At 42.1% G+C, this 18,677-nt stretch overlaps 1 protein-coding gene across 15 annotated transcripts in view; it reads left to right on the forward strand.

Annotated features, from left to right (window-relative positions):
* The window catches only part of SRPK2 (SRSF protein kinase 2), a 218,683-nt gene that overhangs the window by 182,184 nt on the left and 17,822 nt on the right, over positions 1-18,677 (forward strand). For 13 of the 15 annotated variants that reach the window (XM_074340602.1, XM_074340605.1, XM_074340601.1 and 10 more), the window contains 5 exons: positions 426-532; positions 10,181-10,346; positions 11,514-11,539; positions 13,011-13,257; positions 13,839-14,321. In XM_074340602.1, the coding sequence (XP_074196703.1) occupies positions 426-532; positions 10,181-10,346; positions 11,514-11,539; positions 13,011-13,257; positions 13,839-14,321 (1,029 nt within the window). The remainder of the gene's footprint in view (positions 1-425; positions 533-10,180; positions 10,347-11,513; positions 11,540-13,010; positions 13,258-13,838; positions 14,322-18,677) is intronic. The other 2 variants (XM_074340606.1, XM_019745320.2) reach the window with 1 other exon arrangement.

An 18,677-nucleotide genomic window follows, 5' to 3' on the forward strand; every position in this document is an offset into this window, starting at 1 on the left:
TGTTGCTCATATGTTCCAGTGTTGCTCGTTTTCGTTAAGGCTGATTAGCAGGGAGGAGTGTGCGGAAGTGAGTGAGAGGGCGAGTGGGATTGAGTCATGACTGCCACCTTTGGACTGTAACTCAAGAGAGATCTTTAAACTCTGAGGTTTACTCTCCTCGTTTCTTTCTGTGTGGTGATAAGTATATTACAGGGTTGTTACAGGTACATGGTAAATGATATATGGCACATAATAAGTACTTAGTAAATGTTAGATCATTTCATTTAGGTGAAAAATGGCAAATGACCACTTTTGGTATTACTGATAGAATTGATGTTGCGTTTTATGAAGAAATAAATGTTTTGCCAAGTGCCACACGCTGCTGCTTTTAGTAATTGCATCGCTCCAGGAAACGTGTCCACCAGTGAGCCTTAACTGTGGCCCAGATGTCTGCATGGTCTTCGAGGTCCTTGGCCACCATCTCCTCAAGTGGATCATCAAGTCCAACTACCAGGGCCTTCCCATCCGATGTGTGAAGAGCATCATTCGGCAGGTGAGGCTCAGCTGGGCAGCCCCACCCCAGTACCTAACTGTCCAGGCTTTCAACACAAAGCCGTGTTTTGTTTTTTTCAAACACACACACACAAACATGTACATATATATTTTAATATAAATCCTGTTTTTAAAACTTATATACGTATAATAGTGCATAACGTTTTGAACTAGTTACATCAATTTTTATATTTAATGGTATGCCATTCTGTCTTGTAAAGAACAATATGTGAATTTCAGGCATTTCTTTGGAATGGTGATCTTTTTAAGGTAGTGATATGGTATGATGAAGTATTATTTTATCCAATATCATTATTATAAAATGTCCCAGCTAGTTCCTTAGAAAATAATTAAGGAGAAATAGGTAATTTATTGTGTTTATTTGCTGTTTCTAAGCATCTTTGGATGAAGGGTAAATGAAAGATAATTTAAAGAATGATCATATAGGGATTATTGTGGTAGAGTTGGTCTTTGTTCAGTTGCCTTGACAAAAGAAAGGGTCTAGTTTGCCGATGGTGCTCTAGCAAGTATTTGTAGAGTGAAAGTATACATATTTATATGTGGAAGATCTCCTTATAATTAGAAATGCTTACCAGATTCATTTCTCCATGCCCTGTATCAGTCTGTATTCCACTCATTGCCCTTACAGCCTAAATTAGCAAAGATGCAGATGTGACTTATTCTGGATTACCTATTCTGATACAACAATTACTATGGCTAATTCTTCATAGTGAGCAATATATTAAGGAAGATTGCTTGGTTTGCTTGAGAAGAGGACTAAGTGGTTTGGAGCCCCCAGGTCCAGATCTTGAGCTAGATATTCACGAGGCTTCCAGACCTGAAATACAGGCCTTGGCCCAGAATCCTTAAATAGGAAAAGAATCCTGATTCACAATTGAAGAAATGTGAATTCAAGAGACAGGGATCTAAGAAAGAACCTTCTTAACAATTGTTCATAGTATTTGCATACATGCATATGAGTAGGTTTTTAAACCCATTTTATAAAAAATTTGAAGCTAAAATTTCTTTAGTAAAAGCATCCTAGATTTTGCTTTTGAAATTGTGTGTAGGTAGCTTTGTTTAGTCAGCCTGTGTGTTCATCTCGTCATTTATCTTTGTCCTTTTGTACTGCAAACTGGCAGCTTGTCTTCTAACATAGATGTTACTTGAGAGGTGCTGGAGAGAGAAGGGTTCTCTCTGTATTGGCTCACAGTGAGATACTGTATTTATACATAGGATTATGTTAGGTATGCAATATAGATTTCTGGCTAGCTCTTATTTAATAATATATCTGTTCCCTTTTAGATATTAGATGGTAGCGTTTTAATTTATTATTTTAGCATGACTAATATCTCATGTGCAAAAAAACAATATTTTGCCTTTAGGGTAGAGATACATGGTGAGGGGGAAAATTAATATGGTAATGGAAGTTATTTGATTCCCAAAATGACACTTCAGTATTTATAACTGTATTAGTGGCAACTCTAAAGACTCTAAAAATATCTTCTTAAAACTGGAAAAAACACAAAACTTAATTATCTCTGATAAATTTTGAAAATATTAAAAGATTACATATTCTAACAAAAAGCAAATAATTTTGGAAATACCATCTTGCATATATTTCATACAGGTTCTGTTATTTCCTTGAGCCCTGTATTTTCAAAGATGTCTGCTGTAGCCATAGGTGAGTGACCATGTCACCACAGCTCAGGCTTTGCAATGTACGAAGGTAATTGAATTAGCAGACGAACCATTGACATTTATTTTGTATTCCAGAATGGGAAAACAAAATCTAGCCTTTCTTAGCAAGTGAAGGAGTCTGTAAATGTAACGATGAAATTTTTGGAGTTTAATGGGACTTTAATTCATACTCATTGAATGCAGAAATGATTTAATGAATATGTTATCCTCACTGTGATTCATGTAACACTGTGCTTTGGAGATGGAGACTAAGAGTTTTTGTGATGTTTTATTCCAGAAAAATTTCACGATGAAATTTTGATGTTTTTTGTGGTCTGTACTTAGTTCTTATTGGCATTGTGGATAGAAGTTTTGTTTTAATGTGAACCCGTCTTTAATTTTATTTAAGAAAAATATTGTCATGGAATCTGGATTTTTTCCCCCTAAACTTTTAACTTTCAGTGTAGTACATTGTTACATATCCCAGTTAATAATCCTTTTACCTGAATTTCCCTTTATTCCCTCTGATTTGGCCTATGGGTTTAGTAGTTTTGACTGCTAGGCAGTACTGGAAAGAACCTTTATCAATAAACTTACACAGTTACATCCCTTCCCAGCAAAAGACAAAGTAGGGCTAGCTCTCTAATATTCTTTCCTTGCCTGCAAAGTCAGGTGTAGGTGACCGCGTTTCAGTCATCCCTGCGGCTCTGTCACTTGCCGTGCTCCTGTCACCTAGCCGTTGAGTTCCTCCTGTGCCGTGTCTTTTACTCTTGATGTGTCTTCTGTTTCCAGCACCGCTGTCCTTGGTTCATAGGCTTCTCTGCTCTCCTGGAGTCCAGCCCACCTTCTGCTTCCTTATCCAGTTGATTCTCCTTTCGGTAGGCAGTTACTTTCCTAAGGAGAACTTTTCCTTAATAATTGCTATTCCCCATTTAGAACCCTTTAGTGGGTTTCTATCGCACGTTGTCTAAAGCGTAACGTTGTTGGCAATCTACGGAGTGACAGAGAGCTCCGGCTTGGGCACCAGACACCCAACTTGAGCTAACGGACTTTGGCCAAGTTATTTAACCTCTTTAGGCCACAATGTCACCATAAATAAAAGACTAATAAAGGTACTTTCCTTATTATTGTTAAATGATGTAAAGGGATTCTACTATTAATAATTACAAATATTTATTCAGTGCTTACTACGTGCCAGGCACAGTTCTAAGTACTTTGTAATTTTTAATTCATCGAATCCTTACAATAACTCTATGAAATAGGTCTTTTTATTTTCCCGATTTTAGGGAAGTGGAACTGAGGTGCAGAGAGGTTAAGTCACTTACCCCTAGTAAGTAACTTAGAAAATAGTAAGTGGTAGAGCAGGAACTCAAACCCAGATAGTCTGGCTTTGGAGCTCATGCTTTTACCATTTTGCCAAGCAGCATATCATCTCTTTGGAATTGTACTCAGTCTATATCCATTAAGAGTTAAATCACTGTTCTTCCTGTGAACCTGTGTAAGGTCCTCTGTCATCTGGTGTCAGCCCACGTTTCCCCTTCCAAGCCCTGATTCGGCTCTTATCTCCTGGCAGGTAAATTTTTTCCATTTAATTAATTTTTTAAATAGATAATACACACGTGTTTTACAGTGTATTTCTTTTAGGTACCTAGTGTTCCTCCTGGAGTAAACCAAGTTACTAATTTCTTAGGAATATGCAAAGATTCCCAAGCATTTATAAATACGTACCTATTTACCAGATTTTCTATTCATAAGTTTTTGTTAGTTTCATTTTTAGCTATTTTAGAGAAAGTACTCACCTTGCCATTTTTTAGCTCCACATCTTTGATCATTTCTTTTGCCCATAGCTGCCGACAATATCGTCCTTTCTTTTCTACTATGTTTTTAAAGACTCAGCCCAAATACCGCTTCTGTGACGAAGGCTTCTCATACTCCGCAGTTAAGAGTGGTATTTCTTCCCTCCTCCAGATGCCTGCTACCTGCATTTCCTTCATCCTTTCCTAATGATTGCAGGGTCTTACAGACCAGCGCTTCGCCACCCTGGCGCTGGACTGGGTGATTCTGTGTGGTGGGGACCTGTCCTGTGCATTGCAGGATGTTTAGCAGCATCCCTGGCCTCTGCCACTGGATGACTGTATCAGCCACCACTACCCCCAGTTGTAACAATTGAAAATGACTGAACTTTGTCGCCAAAGAGGCAAAGTCCCTCTCATTATGGATAACCACTGGAGTAAAGGAAAATGCAGTGGGTACATATCTTGGCAGTAGATTTAATTTCAAATTCTAACTTTGGCACTTATTATTCTGTGACCCTGATCGAGTTAAGTAGCCTTTGTGAGTCTGTTTCCTCATTTGTGAAATCGGGATGACAATACCTAAATTGTGGCTTTATGATGGACATGACTTCTGGGGGGCTAGTGATAAAGCCTCCAGCAGTGACCAGAACAAAGCGGCCCTGGCGTCTCCCAGCTGCATTGGGAGCTTCTTGGAGGTAAAGATAGGTGTTGTGAGCTGCACACACCTTGTTGCTTCCTTTGTGTAGAAATGTTTTTGATAAGTTGTCTTCTCTTCAATGAAAGAAGAAATGTATGTTCCTCTTACCTGACGTTACAGAATGGCTGACCTGTGATTTGACCGGCTCTAGGTAAATGTTACCACTTCTTTATTTTCTAAAAGTAGTTGCATAATTTAATTAATCACGTTCCCAGGGTTTCTTATACACTGCTATCAATCCTTTCCTCCGTCCTCAGCTGTCCTCATTTAGCCTCGCGACGTTGTGCTGGGTCCGAGAGGGGCTGTCCTGGCTGCTTCTGGTGATGGCGGAGCGGTCGCCGTGCCTCCTGCCAGGCTGCTTCTCTGGCCCCGGCATGAAGTCTCCTGGTTGTGTTTGCCCCACAGCTTTCATTTAAAAAAAAAAAAAAAAAAAATCAGCTTTATTGAGATCTGTTTTTATGTCTAGCTTTTATTTCTAAAACTGAAAGAAGAAAAATGGAGCTTGTGTTGGCACTATTTATTTGCGGTGCATTTAAGATGTTCTACAGGCGATGGTTTCTTTAAACACCTTTGCTGGTCTTTACACACAGCTTTGACTTTTTATGTATGGGTAGCTGACATGTTACTTTTTAAACCTTTATGGTTTAATGCATTGCCCTTTACCAGAAACCTTGTAAAGAAGTGGCTGCCTGCCATTAAATGAAAGTTGGGAAGGGCAAAGCCCTGATTTTGGTGACTTTGCTACAATAAGTGGAAAAACTAGCAGTTACAGCTCGTAGCCCTGGATTTTAAAATTATTATTCTTTTATCATGATTGTCACATTTATTGTGTTCCTTGAGGCACTCACTGTTGTAAGAGCTTTATTTGTATTATGCCATCTCGTCCTCCCCACAGCCTTACGAGGCCAGGGGTGGTGTTATCTCCGTTCTGCAGAAGGCATTGCACAGAGGGTGAGAGCTTCCCCAGGCCACACAGTTACTGTGGGGGAGCCAAGATTTGAATCTAGGTGATGTAACTTCTGATTCCATGCTCTCAACTGCACGGTAGTGTGAAATGTCTGCATAGAAAGGTTTGGGAGCATTTGAAATTATAGCATGTCTTTGTGATAAGTGTGCCTCCATGTCTCTAGTTGTGGTAAGTGGTTTCCTTTTGCCTTAATAGATTGGATTGTTTAAAAGCATAGCCATTAGGTTTTATTTAACAAGTAACTTGTAATATGTGCTGCAGTATGTGTATGCTAAGGGGGCTTCTAAGATGCAGTGCTTTTCCAAACCCAGCTTCTGCGCGGTGGTGGACTCGGTGGGGAAACCATGAGCTGTGGCAGGCTGACTCGCCTGCTGTCCCTGCACAATTTTATCTACACATAGCATTTACTTACCATGTTAATTATTTCACTGGTCCTAGTTACCCGTGAACTAGTGATCATTATGATCAAGCCAGTATTGTTGCATTTTAGTCTCGGATAGCAGTTGTAAATCGGTAACAGTATTTATATTCTCGGAATTGTTCCATGTGGTAGCACCTGTGATTCTGTACTGACTTGGGATTCTCCTCAAAATGTTAGGTCCTCAACTCAGAAGTATGGTCCAGTCGCTCCCCTTCAGGGGCGTGGGGTTACCCTGTGCCGTCTGAGTGCTGGGCACGTGGGTGTGTCTTTCGTCCTCCCTCCATTCAGAAGTGCAGCTGCTGGGTGTTCTCACTGACTCGCCAGTCAGTGGGAAGAGCGAGGAGCGGAGGGCTATGTCAGGACAAGGTGTGAAGGGCAAGGTCCACTGACACTTCTGTCTGAGCATCTAGTTCTCGTCCTCTCTCTGTAGCAGGTATTTATTTCCCACACTTGTCCATTCAGTCAGCATGTCAGAAGCAGTTTGTAGGACTTACCTCATCTGTCTTAGTGAGGAAGAAAAATCTAGTGGGAGCTGCTTTTCTGTCTCTCCCCAACACCCGCAAGGAACTGGTGTCTCAGAGCAGCGCTCTCGCTCAGGCCAGCCCGCTGCACGCTGCTGGCTCAGCCGGCTGCCCGTGGGGTTTCCCTCGGCCTTACCCACAGAATGAGAGGCAGGCCAGCTTTTCGTGACCTGTATCCCTTGCTCAGGTAGGGGAGAAAGAAGGTCCCCACAGTGTGACCAGAATCAGAAAATAATTTGGAAAGTCGCTGTCTTTTTCTTTGTACTTGAGGGTTTTTGTGGGGAAGCTTTACTGTGCAGGGCCCGGGACACACCTTTGAGAGATGTTAACCACATTACTCTCAACTTACTCCTCTTACATCTGCACGATGACAGGACCTATTTCTCTTTCTATTTCTAGCTGTGGTGGAAAGGAGCAGATTCATGGTGCTAACACCAGTAACAGATGACCTCTGACATGGTTCATAGGGGTATGGGCAAAAGCCTTAGCGGCCATCCGACCAAGCCCCTTATTTTACAGTTGAGCTTGAGTGAAGGGACTTGCTCTGAGCCATGGCTAGTTAGTTCCTGACCCAGAACTGGGGCTTCTTGCTCCCAGCCCTGGGCTGTGTCTTCACTTCTGTGTTGCTACTGACCTGCACGTCTGTCTCCCATGGAGAAGACTGGCCCCGGTGTGATTTGGCTTCTCTGAGTGGATGCAGCCCTGTCCCTGGCCCATTTGTGCTTAGATGGGTCTCATCGTTAGTGGCAGCTGTAGGTTTGGAGAGATGGCAGCCAAAGGGTCTCTGCTGCCTCCTGCTGATGAGGCCGAGTATGTTTTTTAGCAAGAGAGACAAACACTATGATTTGACAAATGAAAGCAACAGAATAGAAATTAGTAAAGGTTCCTTTTCACTGTTTTTAAGAATTTGCAAGGGGAGCTCTATCCTTGAGCATGAAACTCTGATTTTGATTTTTTTTTGCATCATCATAATAATTCTACATAAATAGTTGTATGATTGCCCACCATTATTGTTTGATTCTGGATTTTGGGGTGCTTTATTGCTTAAACCTCACTAGCTGGAACACAAATGATATTTTTGAAAATAAAACCATTCTGAGCTTACAGCTAAAGATTTTTTTTTTTTAAATCTAGCATTAAAAGAAATTATGGAATCAGGTTATGGGATTTTATTGCTGTGGTATACCACAAAAGTTACCAAGTAGAGCGTATTCATATTAGAGACAGGAAAAATAAGACTGGAGAAGTTTAATGCGTGATGGAGGAAAGTTATAGCTATTTAGTCAGTATTAGTACAAGTCTTCTGTATCGCTTGTGCCACTTATTTTAGGCTTCCTGTGAGGTAGACCTTGTTCTTGAGTTTTCCACAGATTATTTCTAATTCTTACCATATTTCAAATAGATATATCCCCCCCTTACATAGATATGAAAATGGAAGCTCAAACAGCTTAAATACCTTGCCCAGTGAATAAATGATGGAGCAGCAGTGTAGGAATGGTGTGAGTCCCAAAGCTGTGTTTTAATGCTATGTTTCTTTAATGGTTTCCTTTCCTTTAATGATTTGCATTATCTTACTTAATTTGTCCCAGCGGTGAAGTCTTTTGCATGTGTTCATAGACAGGCATTATAAACTATGCTTCTTTAGGAAAGTTAACCCAGTTGAGTGCAATAGCCAGTATTTTAAAAATTTGGATTCTTAAATTTTTGCTGAGAACACTGCTTATCTCGAGCGCCTCATTGTCATTGGGAACTCATATTGTCACAGTCGGATAGTGAATCACATGAACTCTTAGACCTGTGCAGCCTCCCACAGCGTAAAACAACCTGTGAACGATGGAAGACCTAAGTTGGAAAGATAACAGCAACTAGAGGATGAGATGGTGGTGAAAAGACCTTTAGGAAAAGTGCTGATAGTTACTGGTACTACTTACTAGGAACTCATCCACTTTTTAAATTGCTTTTGTTGTGCCCGTGATTCAGCTTGGTTTCTTTTTGGCCAGTCTCTTCCCTCCCCTTGGCATGAAACAGGAAGCTCTATGAGGTCGCGAAGACCGTGTAATGCCCACGAAGACAGGGAACTTTGTTTATTGCCATATATCAAACACCTTGTAATAGTGTGTGGCCCGTTTATAGGAGCTTGACTGATGCTCATGAATAAAGTCATGTAAAAATACTTCCTAGGAAAAGTTGTTTTAGGTGAATGTAGGATTAGACGAGAGGTTTTCATCCTGTTTGAATGACAGGTATTCCTCTTTTCATTTTTTTGAAACCTCTGTTCCTTCACTTCCTAATACAGTGTCATCGCTAAGGTTGTTTAGCCAGATACTCAGGTAGGCAGAAGCATTGGGTTTTTGTTAAGAGCTTTCCAGAGTTGGGTGACATATATCTTCTGCTTGTCTTTTTCCTACTTTCTTGTCTATTGTGGACAAGACCCTAAATAACTTAAAATATTTGAATGATATTTATTAAATGCTAATATTTATTAAGCATGTACGATTTCTAATGTATAGAAACATGATCTGTATTTTAAATATAATTTTTACTCATGGGAAGAACTGAAAGAAAATTCCTCTCTAATGGAAATGAGTCAAGAAACTTTGGCCTCCTTTCCTGCAGTATTAAAACATGTATGCACATTAGCCGTCATGGAAATGCAGGTCAATGTGACACCCCTTCATACCCACTAGAGTCTCTGAAAGAAAAAAGACAACAGCAAGTTGTGGCCGTGATGAAGAAATTGGAGCGCTTCTGTGTGGCTGGTGCAGCCATTACGTAAAACAGTTCATAGTGCATCAAAGGGCAAAGCACAGAGTTACCCTAGGACCCAACAATTGCACCTTTAGGTATATACCCCCCCAAAATAAAAATATTTTGTCCATACAGAAACTTCTACATGAATGTTCACGGCAATATTATTTATAATAGCCCCAACTTGGAAAAACCCAAATATCCATCAAGTGAGTGACTAAACAAAATATGGTATATCCAATGGCATGTTAATTGGCAATTAAATGAAGTATTGATACATGCTACACATGGATGGACCTTGAAAACATTATGCCAGTTACAAAAGACCACTTTGTATGATTTGTATAAAATATCCAGAATCAGACAGAAAGTAAATTACTGGTTGCTTGGGGTCATAGGACTTTGGCGGAGATGCAGAATGACCGCTAATGATGAGTACGGTGGTTTTTTTGGGTGATGAAAATGTTCTAACTTAGATAGTGGTGGTGGTTGCACATCTAAATACCATTGGGTTATACACTTAAAAGGGTAAATTGTATAATATGTAAATTACATCTCCATAAAGTTGTTATTAAAAAAGTATATATAGAGATGCATTTGCTTCCGTGAGCCTGAGTTATCTCCAGAATTACACACATTGGCTGCTTGTAGGAAAGAGCTACATTCCTGTGGGGGCCAAGGTGGGAGGAGAGTTTTACTAAATATCCTTTTCTGTCTATTGAATTTTGCGCCTTGTGATAATATTACTTATTTTACAAGTAAATGTTGACTAATAAAGGTATTAATACCTCATCTCCCCTCTTGATTTTACTCTGACAGGTTCTACAGGGGTTAGATTACCTACATAGTAAGTGCAAGATCATTCATACTGACATAAAGCCGGAAAACATCTTGATGTGTGTGGATGACGCTTATGTGAGAAGAATGGCGGCCGAGGCCACCGAGTGGCAGAAAGCAGGTGCTCCTCCTCCTTCGGGGTCTGCAGGTGAGGGAGCTGAGCCAGCTTGTTTCAGCCAGTTTGGGGACATTGAGGGCCTGCAAGGTAGCACAGTGAAGCAGTGGAGGCACCTTTGTGCATTACCACTATTAGGAACTTTTGTAAGAGCCTGATTCCTAGAAATAACTAGACCTTTTTCTTGAGACGGAAGATGCCGCAATGAAATTATACCGTAATATTTGAATTACTTAACTGTTCTCCCTGAAAAGGTCATTTAAATTCTTCACTGCTGCTTCATCTACATTTGAACATTTTTGTGTGTTGCCCATTTCTCTGTCGAGGGCTGTACAGTGGCAGGTTTCCCGTAGCTGACCTGTAGTCATCGGAATTTTTTTCTAGCTTCAGGTTCCTTAGAATGCTCCTAGCCTTTGGTTCGCACAGCTATTTCCATCTGAGCCGAACCAGTGTATTAGGAACCATTTACAGAAGACCAAGTGACTTGAGTATTGGCGTGGTTAGTTTTATTTCTTTTGTTTTTTTCTGAGTATAATGGTGTCAGTGAAGTGGTGGCTGTGCTGTCACCCTCCCTTTGTGATATCTGTGCTTAGTGTATTGTCAGGCAGGTGTGCAGACTACACGTCTGCAGCCCTGTGACTGGCTGGCTGGGGTTTTGGGGAGATGCAGCACCTCTGAATCTTGTTTTCTACCTTCAGGAGGTTTTTTGATCATGGAACCATAGTCTGTCAAGCTTTTGAGGCTGGCAAGGTCTGGTCATTTGATTTCTAGAATATTTGCTGCAGTATTTGATTTATTTTAGTTGTATAAACTTGCTAAATAGTTTTCAAACATAGATGTACATATTCTACTCTAAAGTGTTCATTGCATTGTTTATAAAACAAATTTGGTTCGATGACGTCATTTATGAACTCTTCTCCATTTTCTTAAATTATCAGTCAATACTTTGGGGCTGACTATGTTTTAAATCAATGGGTATTTAATTTTAGATAAATAAGAGAGATGGTTCCATATAGCAACTACTGCTATGCTTTTTAAGAGCCAATCATTTGTTTGAGTTGGATAAACATTCTTTAGATCTCTGTAATCGGGTAGCCATTAAAAGGCAGTAATTATTTCATTTTACAATTTAAATTACCTACATAAAGATATATGTATCAATTTTCCTCTGAATAGTCATTTTGTTTTATTTTGTTTTAGTGAGTACCGCTCCACAGCAAAAACCTGTAAGTACTTACGCATATACTTTTCTTCACCTTCATGTCAAAAGCAACTGTTCATGATTGAACTTTCCAAATTGTAACATTCTTTTCTGTTTCTGGAACGATTTGTTGTTTTGGGGAATTGGTTGTACATTTTTTTTCTGTTCCTTTCTCAATCACAGATGTTCTCAGTGTATACTAACATAAAAGACAGATTACGTTCATAAACACTGTGCATCCTTGAACATATAAGACTTACGGTTTGATCAGTTGAAGTGATTTTTAGAGTTGTTCAGTTAGAGCTTATCCATGTTTGATCTTCATTTTTCTCATGTACTTTGTAGAGTGCTGTTGGCCGACTCTGGTGAAATGTGAGATGATAGAGAGAGGGTTTGAAGTGTGATTATTCCAAAAAAACTACCTTGTTTCTGATTGGCTTCTAGGTTACCTGTTTTCCTAAAGCCGTTGTTCTATCTTTTTTTTTTTCCTAGCCAGTAGTTAAATATGAAAGAGTATTATCTATTTTGGGGGCCTGTTAAAACACGTAAGTCCAGTCAAATGAAGCAGGTTGCCTGGAATTAAATCTTACCTCAAAGGACCTAAACCTGGATTGGTTCCAGTAGAGGATAGTGTATGTATCTTGAGTTGGTGGGTCACCTGCAAATTTTATGAACCAAAAGCATTTGAAAGGAAATGTCCAGAACTGAGCGCTGCACACAGCTGTCAGCTCGGGATGCAAGTCCCAGTCCGAGAGGGAGTTGTAACAGTGACGCCAGCTGGCCTGCGGAGGTGCTGAGCAAGTCATTTCCCAGAGTTCTCCTGTGGCTTGTTTTGCTTGATTCTGTGAAAACTGGAGGTTCTCATTGTTAGTACTTTCCCCGTCACAGGCTGTGATTGGAGGCAGAATTAAACTGCCTTTTTCTTTTTTTCCTTTACCTCATATGCTCATTTCTTACATTTATGCAGTTTTGGCTGTTGATAACAGCTCAGTGTGTGAGACCCAAACACAAACAGTGCTGTTGACGAACAATAAATGAAATACACCTGTTTTGGCAGGCATTTCTTTGTTGGCAGACAGTTGAGTAAGACATGAAGGAGAAGGGACATTGTTACTTGGTATATAGGAAGCAGCAAAAAAAAAACAAAAAACAAAAAACCTTACAGGAGATGCTTCTTGTTTAAAGGCAAGAGTATCTCAGCGTATTCAGTTCTTAGAGCTTAAAGGAAAAAGAAGTATTTATTGGATTTAAGCTATTCCCCCTCCGAGGGCAGGACCTCATAGCAGTCCCATTATTTGATATTGGCATTGATTTCTTTTTTCTGATTTGACTGTAACCCTAGCCACCAGGTGGGTCTCATGTCTAGACATGTGATTTTAATTGAACATGACCTGAAAAAACAGACTGTTAGTATTTGTAATTCTGCCAGCCCTTACACTATTGCATAGTGCTTTAAAAAGAAGCAAATTGACCTCTGCTATTTTCTTACGTTGTAGATAGGAAAAATTTCTAAAAACAAAAAGAAAAAACTGAAAAAGAAGCAGAAAAGGCAGGCTGAATTATTGGAAAAGCGCCTGCAGGAAATAGAAGAATTGGAGCGAGAAGCCGAAAGGAAAATAATAGAAGAAAACGTCACAGCAGCTGTACCTTCCAATGAGCAAGATGATGAATACCGCCCAGAGGTGAAACTAAAAACAGCAGTTTTAGAGGAGGCTGCCGAGGGAGAGACTGCACATGACAACGGTCAGTGAAATCTGTAGAAGAGGCTTCAGGGGGGCCAAGGGACGTCATTAATAGGGGACGCCGCCCCCGAGTCATCACGTAGGCTGACTTTGTGTTGCTTCTTCAGATGAGAGGATGATTCTCTCCAGTTCATATTTGGGAGTATGGGGAACAGTTTGGTAGTTCATTTGTGAAATATTTGCCACAAATATTAATATTTCAAAAGTTGTTTAAAATACAGAAAATGTCTGAGAAACACCATGTCGCTATCATAGCTTTATTTTGTAATTAACCTTTTACCTAATAGTAATGCACCCAAAAAACCTGAAGATTATAGAGGGTAGAAATGGAAGTGCAACTGTTAAGAGTCTTTTTCTTCCCAAAGCTAACTTTTTCTCATAAGAGTAGGCCAGTTATTTAATAAATGAAAAATAAGTTTTCAAAAACCTGAGGGTTTTATCCTGAGAGCCAAGAGGTAGGTGTTTGCTGTGTAGTATGTAAATTAAGCACATTCAGAAATGTGTCGTTGGAGAAGCTAAGTCGCTAGTGCCACTGTGATCAGGAGAGTAAAGTTCTAATTCTTGACTCATCAACTTTTTAAGGTGAAGCTGAGGACCAGGAGGAGAAAGAAGATGCCGAGAAGGAAATCGTTGAGAAAGACGAAGACGACGTTGAGCCAGAACTCGCGAACATAGACCCTACGTGGATAGAATCGCCCAGAACCAATGGCCACATAGAGAATGGCCCCTTCCTGCTGGAGCGGCAGCTGGATGATGAAGACGACGATGAAGAAGACTGCCCAAACCCCGAGGAATATAACCTCGAGGAGCCAAATGCAGAAAGCGATTACACATATAGCAGCTCCTATGAACAATTCAATGGTGAATTGCCAAATGGACGACATAAAATTCCCGAGTCACAGTTTCCAGAGTTTTCCACGTCACTGTTCCCTGGGCCCTTAGAACCTGTGGCTTGTGGCTCTGCGCTTTCTGAGGGATCCCCGCTTACGGAGCCTGAGGAAAGCAGTCCATCGCATGACAGAAGCAGGACAGTGTCAGCCTCCAGCACCGGGGATTTGCCAAAAAGTAAGTGTCCCTCCTCACCAGGTATCTGCTTTCAGTGGCCTGGGAGTCACACACTTGACAGGTGCTGTGAAGGGACCTGGCTAGAGGCGGTAAAGCCGTGTCCGTGTGCATTACTGTTTTCATTTTAGTGCTTTTGTACTCGTGAGGAATTAGTTAATGGAAACTGTATTCTGTGCCACGAGGCTTTCTCTTGCCTCCGCACGTCAGGTCCCACTTCTGAGCGTTTCTCATTCTTTCTGTGTTTAGTTAGTGACAGTATACATTTGCAAAACCTTCCGAGTCTAAGAACTTAATACCTGTTGCTTTCTAGAATATGTAGTTTAATTTGTAATTTGTACTTTCGTCTCATAGTATAATATTTAGTTTTGGGTATTGTTTTGTTTCATCTCTATTCAAGGAAAAATGTGCTGCTCTTTATCTATATTGAAGAAAAGGTGTCTTACTCTATTTTGATACTTATTCCTGATTAGAGGATTCAGCTATTGAAATTTTAAAGGAAGTGGCATGGACTTAAATGCGGTGATGACTTATATCAAACCCTTATTTTGAGAGAGAATGACACATGGCGTATCTCTGCCGGTGTCAGGCCAAGGGACTTCAGGAAGCAAACACTGAGCGTCACCATTGGTTTCCCTTCTGGCCCACAGTGGAAAACTCAGAAACCTCCTCTGCTCCCTCTGCTGACAAGAGTGTTTAACACATGGAGAGTCCTTGCGTGAGCCAGCCTTGCAAGCATCCCGTGAAATTCTGCAGCTCCTTTTGTTCCAGCAGGTGGGAGACCTGCCGAGCCTCCTGTGTTGGCTGTAACCCATCATCCTAAAGATGGGTTTTATTTTTCACTTGGGTAGACTTATTCTGTTCCAGTACCTTTCTTCTGAGCAGCACTTTTGGAAGGTACTTACACGATGCTTTCACCTGGATGTAGGTTCATCTAAGGAAGAACTCACATCTGTGTGTCTCCTTTACTCTCGTGCTGCCACACTCCTCCTGAGCCTTTTGGTCACCATGTAGCCTAGCCTCATCCCGGTTTATTTTCAGGACGTAATAAAGAGTGTGTGTGTGCATAGGGCATGTTCGCTCATGCTTCTGTACCTTAGCTTATGCTTTTCCTCTGGTTTGGAATGTTTCCTCCTATCTATCCATTTTTTGGGCAAACTTTTATTCTTTTGTCAGGTAGTGACTCAAACACCAGTCCTCGTTGTGTTTCCCAGCAGGTTTGCTCTCTTTTCCTACTGGTCATGCTTTTCTTAACTGTATGGTCATTGTTTGTTTCCATTCTCTTTCTCGTCACTGGGATGTAAGCTGTGTGTTTTTCCCTTTGTATCTTCAGCATTTAACTCAGTGCTAAACAAACTGATTGAATAAGGAACAAACAAAACAGTGATAGCTGCGTATATTCTTCTACTCTTCCCTTTTCACATTTACAATCAAATTTTTACTCTGTCCAACACACATTCCATCCCCAGCAGCCTGTCTCTTGCATTAATCAGGGAGAAATAGGTCTATTTTTTTTATTGACCTCGGTCTCTTACCAAGCAGATCTTTTCAGTATTGTTAAATTGTAGGGACATAGCAGGGGCAGGTCGTCCTTATCCAGTCATATCTTTGGAGGCACTTAGTTTTGGTTTTCAGCTTCGTTGTTGAAAGGTGGGCAGCCTCCCAGCCTGGGCAACCTCTGTCACGGGGGGTGTTCCTGCGTGGAAGGGGTATGGGCTGGAGGCTGTTACATGACCGAGGCGAGAGAAACAAGCTTTATTTGGAATGTGTAGGTCCTTGTCGTTATAGCAGAGCATGTACATTAGGGAATAGCAGCAGAGAAGGCCGGGCCAGAATGAGAAGGTTGAGGACGAACTTACATGCCAGACTAAAGAATGTGGACTTGTCCCTGGAGAAGAAGAGGCAGGGTTCCTCTTGGATTGTCAGCTGCTAGAGCCACAGCCTATCTGCAGGACAAGTACCCTGAGCAGGGTGGGCTTGTTGGCTTTATCTGCAGGTATTTGGAATCACTTCACTCTCACTTCGTAACCACCAGCAGCCGTGGCTGGTGGCATCTGGCTTCAAGCCCATCTCACCTGGACGGCTGTTGCCCTGCCCATTCTCTGTAGAGCGGGCCAGAGAGAGCTTTATAAAGCTCCCCCTGCCCCCGCCCCACCCTGCTCGCCAGTGCTCGCCAGGTCTTTCCTCTTAGAAAAACACCCAGAGGCATCGCTCGCTAACTTACGAGCTCTGTACGGTCTGTTCTCTGTACTGTCTGTTCCCTGCCGGCCCCTCTCTCATGTTGTCTCCCATTCACTCCCTTTCTCTGTTTCCTGTGCTCCTTCTTCACCTCGCACACTGGCTTCTTTCTCAAGTTTCGCAAAGTGCCCGCTTGCTGGTGGCTCTCCGTTTTGCTCTTGCTCTGAGAGCCTCCCCCATCCATGCCTGTCTTGATTCAGACCTTTTCCTCCCGTGTCACCTTCTCAGGAAAGACCTCCCCAGGACACCCTTACCATTATCCATCTCGTTTCTTCACCACCTGACATGGTGTGTGAATCGTTCATTTAAATTTTCTTTCTTGCCCATATTCCCAGCCGGTGCATGAGTTTCCTAACTTGGGGTGTGGTGGGGGGAACCCTCTGCGTCTTGTTCATACTGTTCCCGGTGCCAAGTATGTGTTCACCTGACACATACAAGGGACTCAGTAAATGTTTGGCGAACGAGTGGGTTAGGTTTGGCCATTAAATCTCCTAGTTTTGCTACTTGGGCCTGGTACTGGGCCTCCTGCAGAGGGTATTAATGCCTTCCTATAAGTCTGTTTTAAACTGTGAACAGTCAGTGGGGGCCTGGTGTGGTCCCTTGCAGATACCTAATGATGGCTGTGTCATCACCCGGAGGTCCTACTGGCTGCCATCTGACTAGTTTCTAGAAGAGCTTCTCATGGAATGAATACAATGTCACCCAGACACGGTTTATCACAAATGACTAGGACTCCAGCCCTTCCTGGAGTGAAATCTTCCCACCTCTCTCTCCCCTCCTTGGTAGAAGCAGAGAGCAAGGAAGAGCTGTCACAGGTCACCTCAATCATGACTTAATCAGAGGAGGTGATCCGATTCCCAGGCAAAGCAAGATTGGTGTGATTATGCAGCAAGCCTGAGTGTCCCTGTGTTTAAACGGGCTTTGTTGAGTGTTGCCATCAGGTACCCTAGCACAGGTAACTGCCACGCTGAGAAAGGAAGTCAGAAATACAAGCAAATTCTTTTTTTTACCTCCTCTGTGTTCTTATACAATTAAATCTTTAAGATAAATTGCATAGTAGCATTTGTGAGCCGGATCACCACAAACCTGAATCAGGATAGCAGGCTGTCACCAGAGGAGGGCTGGCCCTTCACTGGCCAGTTAGAAGCTTTGGCCTCAGAGGACGGGTGGTTGGACTGGTCGCAGGCAGAGCGGAGCCCCCGGATCTGGCCAGCCAGCAGCCGCTGTAGCTCTCCTGCCTTTGGTCTTTTACTTGTGTGTGGGGGGAGGCGTGGTCCCTGCCTCTTCCTCGTTTTTACTGAGTCTCAAACAGTTTAAATTGTACGTGATGAAACTTAGATTTGAATCCAGTTCTGCAAAACCTCAGATTCCATTTTTTTGCCTGCTGACTGTCCTGATTAAATGATGTAGGATTCATCCGGCCATTTCTTGCGCTGTGCATCGACTCATTGAGTCAGCACTTTTGTGTTTCTCCTGGGACTCTTCTGAGCCTTTTCTCTGTTCAGTGTGTACGTTTTGCCTCCTCGTGTGGCTCGCTGCGCTTTCCGTCTCATCATTTCCGAGTTCCTGTGTTTCTTCTTTTCAGCTCATTTCTGGCCTCAGGTGAGGCTCCATGGCGGACCAGCCTTCTTATAAAGAGGGAAATGGGCACCGGGCAGGTAGCAAGAAGGGAACCTGCCCTATGTGTGAGCCTGGCCGGCCCAGGCTGACCCATACACCCGAGGAATGTATCTCGGGGTTAAAATGCCGGCCAGAGTTCTCTCCGCATGCTCTGGCCGCTGCTGGAGAGCTGTGTGCGTGCCCCAAGTCCTGGGTGCCTTGCCTAACCACTGGCCTTGCTACTTGTGTGGGGTGCTGACGAATCAGGGCCCCCTCCAGCTCTGTGGCTCCAGAGCAGGGGCGTACCCAAAAGGAGGTTTGCTTCATTTTAGCAGAGCCCAGCTTTGAGTAAACAAAAGGATGTTTAATGTTCTGCATTGAGCAGGCTCTTCTGTTTAGTCTGTAAATACCATTTCAGAATTACTTCTTAAAATAAATAGAAGCCATGGTTATATCTCATCCTTTCCAGAAATCTGAGCTTGTAGGTCAGTTTGAGGTTTGACGAAGATGCTGACTCAACTC

Source organism: Rhinolophus sinicus, linkage group LG09, assembly GCF_036562045.2.
Source record: "Rhinolophus sinicus isolate RSC01 linkage group LG09, ASM3656204v1, whole genome shotgun sequence".
NCBI classification, from domain to species: domain Eukaryota; kingdom Metazoa; phylum Chordata; class Mammalia; order Chiroptera; family Rhinolophidae; genus Rhinolophus; species Rhinolophus sinicus.